The sequence below is a fragment of the Branchiostoma floridae genome, unplaced genomic scaffold (genome assembly GCF_000003815.2).
Source record: "Branchiostoma floridae strain S238N-H82 unplaced genomic scaffold, Bfl_VNyyK Sc7u5tJ_1421, whole genome shotgun sequence".
In the NCBI taxonomy this organism is placed as follows: Eukaryota; Metazoa; Chordata; class Leptocardii; order Amphioxiformes; family Branchiostomatidae; genus Branchiostoma; species Branchiostoma floridae.
This window is the reverse complement of record NW_023365714.1, coordinates 779,534-788,348: the sequence shown is the minus strand read 5'-3', so window position 1 is coordinate 788,348 and position 8,815 is coordinate 779,534. Positions and strand designations below refer to the sequence as shown.

The 8,815-nt window shown below is 40.0% G+C and overlaps 1 protein-coding gene across 1 annotated transcript; it reads right to left on the bottom strand.

Moving 5' to 3' along the window:
* Positions 1–2,122: 2,122 nt before the first annotated feature.
* Positions 2,123–5,807, bottom strand: LOC118407574 (NF-kappa-B inhibitor-interacting Ras-like protein 2). The gene is made up of 7 exons (XM_035808073.1): positions 5,680–5,807; positions 4,607–4,702; positions 4,218–4,265; positions 3,814–3,909; positions 3,525–3,615; positions 3,037–3,123; positions 2,123–2,716 (listed from the first exon to the last, which is right to left on the bottom strand). Exons 1-7 carry the CDS (start codon positions 5,776–5,778, stop codon positions 2,655–2,657), a joined length of 579 nt encoding a protein of 192 aa, XP_035663966.1. The 5' UTR covers positions 5,779–5,807; the 3' UTR covers positions 2,123–2,654.
* Positions 5,808–8,815: the final 3,008 nt, after the last annotated feature.

Below are 8,815 nucleotides of genomic sequence, written 5' to 3'. Positions count from 1 at the left end.
AATGCAGAGAGTCCAACAGCGGGCTCTACGGATCATCAGCCGAGCGGGCAGGCGCGATGTGCCCGACCTGCCCAACCTCCAGTCGCGACGCGAGGATGCAGCTGTCAAACTATTCAGACAAATGTTGGATGCTGAGCATCCCCTACATGACCTGGTCCCAGCTTCCAGATCAACTGCTACAGGACAATCACTGAGAAACAAAAACACTGTCTCCATCCCCCCAGCTAGAACTAAAAGACTCCAGAACTCTTTCCTGCACACAGCCATCAAGCTGTACAATTAGACTATAGACACTTAGCTTGTAATGATGGTGGTAATAATGGTACTCAATTGTTAGGGTTGCATACTATTTTGTGTAATTTTATATTGCTCTTATGTACATATGCGGACGGAGCAGGCTACATGTTTGTTGTACATTCTAACGCCATTCAGGCTACCATTATGTGCCGTTATGTCTGTTATGTTGTGAATCAATAAAGGAATGAAGTACCATTACATGACTTCCATTCAATCTGCACGACATGAAGGTACCAATACCTTTATCTATCAATTAAGGCATGAAATGAAGAGGAAGTGGTTGCAAATGTTTAACAGAAACATAAGTCTAAATCCAAGTCCCAAATGGATGATGCAACAATTACGACACATACCGGTACCATATGGTTTCATTGCTCAAAATACAAAGTTCAATGTAAGGTACATTGTTCACCTTTAACAATTTAAGTCAGTCTCAACATTAACTATGTTTAGTCAGTAAATCAAACTTACCAGCAGCACAGTTGAGATCTTGCCAGTGTTGAACACGAAAGCGAGTCCTGCGTGTCCAAATCAGTTTAACTGGAGGAGCCTTAAGTTAATACAAGGTGATGTAAGAAAAATTTCTGGGCTAAAAATACTTAAACTTTCCCTGGCTTACCAAATGGTGCCAAACAGTTTCTGAGAGGGGGGAGCGATGTGTCAGCATATTGTTTACTGTTTACTTTTAACTACTTACTAGTCAAGGTGTCTAAATTGATTTTACAATACTAATCAAATCAAAAGCTTAGTAACAGTTCACAATTCAGAGCTGCTAGTAAAGTCTGCTCTAGTAGCAAAACCTACATGTTGTAGTTTGGGAAAATCAAACAGCAAAATGGTTTCATCCTGATTATACATGTACATGCAGGGCTCCAAATACCAACTGCATATCCAGGTTATACTTGGAGGGGAGTTTTGGGTGTCTATCTACTTGCAGTTTGGCTGGGTCTACACATGTTGTTGGAGTCAACTCCAACTTGCTGAGTGGACTCTACGGCACGATCTAGACACAGTTTTTCCCGGTATCTGCACGCCGATAGCTTGTCGCCGACAGCTTTTTTTAGCGTCTAGATGGAACTGCCGATATCGCTGTCAAGATGTCGGTAAAATTTCTCCCGAAAGGTCCCGAGCATTCGCCCAATAGCTTAGCAGGGGTCCCGATAGCTTAGCAGGGGTCCCTGACAGTTTACGCGCGCGTGTAGATGCGTTCCGACTTCGGGAGGGCTTATTAGCATATAACCAGCATATAGAGCCATTTTGAAAATCACGCAATGTGTTTATGACTGCAAGCGCCACGGGTGTCCCGCCCCCTACATTCCAGATCCCTCCCGACATGTCCACAGATATTGGTAAAAACTGTGTCTAGATTGGGCCTAAGTTGACTCAAAAAAGTCTGTGTGAATCCAGTTTCCTGTACTAATCATTATCAGCTGTGAGAATGTGGGATGCAAAATGAATATTATGGTAACCGATACACAAACTGCCGGATTTGATTGGTATTTCTTTAAAAAATTTTTTTTCCAGCAGAGTGGTGAAAGTAAAACTTATCTGGTTCAAGTGATGTTGACTGTTATCCACACCTGTGCAGGTATGCGGAAATTTCCAGCCCGGGCATCATCAGGTCTACAGGGGTATTTGTACACTGAACTCTGATCTAGTCACAAGACAGTTGTGCAAATATCATCGGCATTTATCAAACAGTTAATCAGTTTGCAAAAGAGGTACTACCATGGCAATTATCACAAAGGTCATTGCTGTGATGTATACCTAATCAACTGAATATCTTATATACAGCCAGTCTGCTTGATATGAATGTACAATACACTTCATTTGATACAAATTTATTCAAAAATTAAATTAGATTTTCCTTACAACAAAAATTATCATCAACACTGTTCACTTTACATTTAGAACATCAATTTCCAAGATTGTAAGGACACCAAAGCATTCAAAATTGTCTTTTGAGAAGAAACTTTTTTCTTCTTCATTATTTCCAAAGTAACTGTTACATACATTTGTACATCTATGAATAGTTTCATCAGACTTGTAAGTCATTAGGAAATGACAACCAAAATTTTCTCTCCTGTTAATGTTTCATCGCCACCTTCCTCCTGTTTACTCAGTTGTTTACCAAAGCCTTATTCTCCAATATACTTCATTTATGTATTGGTTTAAATTGCTGGCGTACTTGGCTTTCATTGTATTCATTGCATTATTTACTTGTGCCAGCAAAGCTATCATAAACAAACAATATGACTGAATATTTTTCATAATAATAATAAATATTAACTAACCAATATTTACATTCATGTTTGACCTATCTATAACCTTTACAGTAACTGTTATCCAATAGTCTCTCAGCTGTCGTTGATGGATGTCTGTTTGACCTTTGGCCCCAAAGCTGGGAATCTGGATTTGGCTGCAAAGATAAAAACATTTTGAGAATCAGACATTCCTACAAACAAGATAACAGATACTGCATTAAATACAATTAATCACACACAATGACCCATACAACTTGGAGTCTTTTTTATCTATGTTGCAGACTGATGGATAGTCCCTTCAGCCAAATATGGCTGGTTTCTAAAGTAAGGGTCACTTTATAACAAGGTAAATAGAATACAATCAAATCAATAAGACAAATGAAAACAACAAGAAAAGACAAGCGTACATAATAATCTGTGATATGATTATATAGATAATTAAAGAAAATGAAAATACGACTGAAGACAGACGTACTCTGAGGCTGAGTCATTTTGCTGGCCAGGAACACGAACGGGTCCATCAGGGCCTTCCTGTCCCTCACAGACACCTCAAACAGCCGCACTGGAACACAGGCAGGAGACCATGTCAGCAGGAGGAACAAAAGGAAGAGACCTCATGTCGGAAATAGGGTTGCAGAGTTATGATTTGGGCTTTTTAGGGCAGATAATTTGTTTTACTCATTGCATATCAGATAGCTCTAAATGTACTTCACAGGAGCGACCCATTAGAAATGGTACAAGTAGAACTGATATGCAAAATAGGAAAAAGACAGAAACATAATAAGCCCCAACAAAGTCTGACCTATAGTATGGCTATAGACTCACTCCCAGTGCTAAAGTGGCTAACACTTCATGGTGAGATACAAGGTGAGGAAAGCAGCCATGTTTTTTTGAGATTCCAACTTTCTACTCTCCTCCCCACCCCCACCTCCCCCCTGAAGTACCCAGTGTTTGTGGTCCCACCTTTCTCCTTCTGTGCCCAGTTCTGAGCCTCCCTTAGGTCAACCTTACGGTCCTTCAAGTCTGTCTTGGTTCCCACGGCAACCACTGTTACCTAGGAAACAACAGTAAACAAAAAATTTTTCATCGTGTATGAATTCAATAAATGTGCATCAACACACATGTGTACTCATAAATTTGATGACTTGTTGCTCTCTAGTTCTTAAGATAAGAAAATCTAAGCAAAAATCAGACCACTGGTTTTCCTTCCACATGCAGTATGACCCTTAACCGGCTTAAGTTAAACCCTGACCTCCTTCTTCTCCCTGGCAGCATCAATGTCTCTCTTCAGTAGGTCGATTCTCTTGAAAGAATCTCTGTCAGTCGTACTGTACACAAGCACAAATCCCTGAGGGGGAAAAAAGGAAATAAGATGATTTGCAAAGGTGCAACATATTCCATGTTACAGTATGCTGTATACTGAATGTTAGAGTTTATGATAACTACAGTGTACCAGCATAGAATATCACTTATTCTTTTAGCTACTAGTAATACCAGCTTACAACGCAAAAGTCAAGTTCTGATTGTAACCTTTTGACTGACTGAGCTATCCCAGCTAACACCTGACTCTAAATCAGGCAACTTGCTTAGCCACCATTCAGATACCAGCTAGCATATGTACATAACTTACTTCTGTATAAACACATTGTTACTTACATCTGCTAGAGTGATGTAATGCTTGGGCAGCTCTGGATTGGATGGACTCTGAAAACCATAAAATAGTGGTTATGGGGATACTGGCAATGTGGTAAAAATGAAAACAACCCAAAATAGATTTGCATTACTGTTGGCGCTTGAAAAAATGGCCGGGGTTCTAGGGTGTTTAGCCCAGAACTCAAAGGTCCTGGGTGTGAATACCCTGACATGTGAACTGTTTACCTTTAGTTAGTATCAACTCCCCAGTTCTACCATGTAATACAGGCTTACAACTTATAAGTTAGTATTACCTCACCAGTTTTACACTGGTGCACAAGGTGAAGTGAGTTGATATTAACTCACTGGCTATCTCTGGAAGTTAATATTAACTCATTAACACATTAACTCACCAGCCCTGCGGTGTCATAGAACCTGATCTTCTCCCTGACCCCACGGTCCGTCTCGATGTTTGCCACGTAGATGTCCTCGATGGTGGGGAACAGTTGCTGTCAGGAAAACAAATATTACAAATAAAGGAAAACCATAATGTTAGGAAGTTGTTGTTGTTGTCCTTGTTTAACGTCTATTGTTCCACTACACATAAGCCCTTGGTACTTCTCATTTCATTGTGCTTCAAGGAAGACATCAAACGGCTATAACAACCTCAAGTCTCAAGAGTGAAAAATATGCTCTCTTGTGGTCGCATAACACAGTATTTATGGGCGACCCCCGTGGACATAAGTAGATCGGGCACAAAATAGGTCGTCGCAGTTCTTGAAAAGCCATATATAGAAATTCTTCTGTGCACGTCAGCGAGTCGGAAACTGTGGTGAATAGTAGAGGGATACGTAAGTTTTGAGGCTGTATGAGTTGGGTTACGATGTTTGTTTGGCTGGGTAGAATTTCGCGCACGAATCCGGTTCCCGCTACTTCCGTGTGTCGGCTGCAGTATGGTGACCTCCGCTGGGGGTCATTTCAAAGTGTTCTTTCTGGGAAAACGAGACGACAAACTTCATCTCGTTTTCACATATGTTGTAGATTATACCCTCAACTCCAACATATCGAATTCTTGTTAATTACTTTTGCACCCTGATATATTTTTTGAGTCGTCGAACCACCTCACTTTGGGGTCCTTAACCATGTAAATCCCCATAGGCGAAAAACTGTGTTCTGCTACCTTGTATGAATTTGTGCTGATTTTACAAACTTAATATCGCGTACTTGTTGTCTTCTCAGATTCGCCTTTGGTCTACAAGTGACAAACGTTACATGGAGTCACCCTTACAAACATAATTTCGCATCCCCAAAATTACTCAACGTAAACAAATAACAAATAACGTTTTCTGTAACGAGAGGCGATCCGCCCCCCTCCCCACCTGTCGCGCTAGCATGTATAGCATCCTCTCAATTTTTCACAAATAAAAACAGCCTTGTACTTGTTGGAGCGCCTTTCACCGCCCGTACCTCCCGTCCCACCCCTTACCGTTCCCGCGGTGTGTGTTCCGTAGATCAGCTGCTCCAAAGCCGCGGTTTTCCCGCTGAAAACCTGCCCGCAGACGACAACTTTGCTCGTCTTCCCCATTTTCTCTCAGCACCGCAGCAACACGCACAAAATGACCTATTCTTTCACTATCCATTTCATCAAATAGATAATCAACAGCGATGACAAAATAAAATATTTTACAAAAATCTTTATACATCTTGATGGCATTTTGATTTTCATTTAAAAAAGTGGATTGGGTAACAGTACAAGCTGAACATTATTACGTTTGTCTGCAGTAAATATCTTGTAGTTTGGTGCAGTTTTTATAAAAGTCGGTAGATGTCATTGCCGTATGGTCACCTTTTTTAACCCTATTCAGACCGGGGGGGGGGGGGCTTTTGAGGCCCGCGCTAACTTCGATGTCCTATAACGCCAGAACGGCTTACGCTAGAGCCACCAAATTTAGTGAGTTTTCCTAAAATATTGTTGGCAACAATTCTACGAAGTTTGTCAAATTTTCCATTTTTTCTTGTTGCCATGGCAACCGTTTGTTGACAGGCAGTTTTGCCAAAAATCACTATTTTTGGTTCTAACAATGTATTTTTCAAATTTATTTGCTATATTACTGTGATTTTGTTACATAAATAAAATCTTATATTATTCAGCATATCTTTCATAATTATATATGCATAAATTATGCTAATTTGATGACGTCATCAGCCCAAAATCCAAGATGGCGGACGGAATGGCCAGATCATGAAAAACAAGCAAATTATCCCTTAAAATTTGCAACTACCTGGTATTTTTTAATCAAAAACCATCTAAATGAATGAATTTAGTCTATTTCCATTGCCCTTTGTGATTATTTGTTGCAAAAAAAGTATTTTTAAAAATTCAAGGTGGTGGATATAATATGGCGGAGCCCAACTCGTATCTTAGATGTGCATGACGTCATTTTATGACGTCATATTGACGTCATTGATGTTGATATTGGCAACGCAAGTCGTAATAAACATTATTATTCTGTTATCTGCTCTTGTTGTTACATTTTTGTAGCATAACTTGAAGTTTTCTGAGAATACCCATTTTTCATGGGTTTGGCCAATGTAATCAAATTGATGACGTCATAATTACGTCATCTTACGTCAACGTAACGTCAAACGTCACATACTTGTCAGATATTATGTCGAAATCATGTCCTGAAAATTTGGTTGCCCTACGGCACGTCGTTTTAGAGTTATAGGACTTAGAAGTGGAGGGCCTCAAAAGCCCCCCCCCGGTCCAGGGATGACCAAAAAAGCCCGGTCTGAATAGGGTTAAAGCAAGAAACAACAAGTTTGTGTCACATCAATTCAAAGGAAAGTGTTGCCTCCGGTGGCACTCTCATTTTTATGGCTTACAATTTGCATTTTAATGACAACACATCAGTCTTATTGTATTCAGCGTCTTGCGAACTCTATGCAAATTAGTTTAACGTTACCAAGCATTGTTTTTTGTTCTCTTTGAGGTGTATTAAATCCTGAACCGGCTTTCTTTTATCACCTCTCAGACGCGGCTTAAAAGACTTGCCCGCTGTGAATCACTCCGTCATTCCCGACTCCGAGGACTGGTTGAGTGTGTGATCTGTTGTCCTTGAGGCAGTCTCTTGGTTTGCGTTTACGTTTCGGTGAGTATAAAGATCTATAAACGTTACAGATGTTTCTGCACCCAAGGAGGTTGAAATGATTTTTTCAACCTCCTTCTTAATGCTGGACCTTGGCATGTCCGTATTTCTGCAGCTGGATTTTTTTTACTTATCTTTGACGTAGCGTTTCGCCCGAAGACCAAAAGTGTTTTTTTTTGGCCAACCAGAATGGGTATGATTTCAGCCTCTACCAGGCTCCGTGGATCGCTGGTCTAATTGTAGAAAGTATTCAAAGAAGAAGAAGAAGACAAGTAGAGTCTATACTATAGTTAGAACATGGCCACTACCCCTCAGCCAATGGGAGCCCTTCAATTACTGTGATTATATCCACATAGTGCAGAAAAAGTGTTGTACTATCCAAAAAGTGTGGGATTATGTAAAATTTGCATAAGATAAAACCACACTTTTTGGATAGTACCACACTTTTTGGATAATCCAACACTTTTTCTGCACCACTGGTCGGCTCACACACTGTGCTAATTGCCTAGGGGATTAGAGAGGATTAAGACACAAAGACTCAATGTCATAAAAGTTAACAAAAGTTTAATGCTTTCCATAGCTGTAACAAAGAACCAGATCTTCAGAAAATAACAAGGTTACTGCTCTCTATAACTGTAACAAACAAAGAACAAGATCTTCAGAAATAACAAACTCAGTACAATGTTTTCTACTGAAAAACAGAGCCACAAGAAAATGACAAGCATGGTGCCGCCAAAGTAAACTAAACTAAACAGTTTGGTTCTCTCTACAGGAAAACACTTCAGAAAATAGCATGGGTCCCATAAAGCTAACCAAAACAAAAATAATAACAAAAAGTGAAAAACAGTGGCACCCCTTCAGAACTTGACTACTGGAAACAGTACAGACAAGGAGGTTAAAAAAACCTTGGTACAGAGAATAACAAACCAAAATAACAAATCAAAACAGATCCTCGAGAAAAACTCACAGTTTGTGATAAGAAATCCCAGGTCAATGTCACAGTTCAAAAGCATAGAGAAATCCTCAAGGTCCATTCCAACATGCTAGAGAAACTGGTCCTCAAAGTTGACCCTCATCAGGTTCAACAAATAGTCAAATGCTAAGTCGAAGTTTAAATCCATGGCACTAAACACACCGCGCTCCCTCACAGTGTCCCTCCCATGTGAGACTCGGGAGCAAACTGCTGGACTCAACAAGCAGAAACATTTTATGGGGGAAATGTTGCTAGACCTAGACGACCACACAGAAATCTGGTGCCAGGTGCCATAAACCACACCATGTGGTAAAGGCAAGAAGAGATCTATTGTTTATTTGTTTGCTGAGAGGTACAGGATGCTATATCACGTCATTTTGTTTAAATATTGTGTGATATCCTGATTTTAATATCTTTTATTTATCTAGATGAATAAAATAATATCTTCGGGGTAGTGGCCATGTTCTAAAATAGATAGATGATGGGCTTGGCTTGATTAT

Coding starts and splice junctions, on each gene's coding strand:
- LOC118407574 (XM_035808073.1), bottom strand. CDS start 5,778: ATGGGGAAGACGAGCAAAGTTGTCGTCTGCGGGCAGGTTTTCAGCGGG. Junction 4,703..5,679: donor GAACACACACCGCGGGAACG/GTAAGGGGTGGG, acceptor TTTTCCTGACAG/CAACTGTTCCCCACCATCGA. Junction 3,124..3,524: donor CTGGGCACAGAAGGAGAAAG/GTGGGACCACAA, acceptor CCTGTGTTCCAG/TGCGGCTGTTTGAGGTGTCT.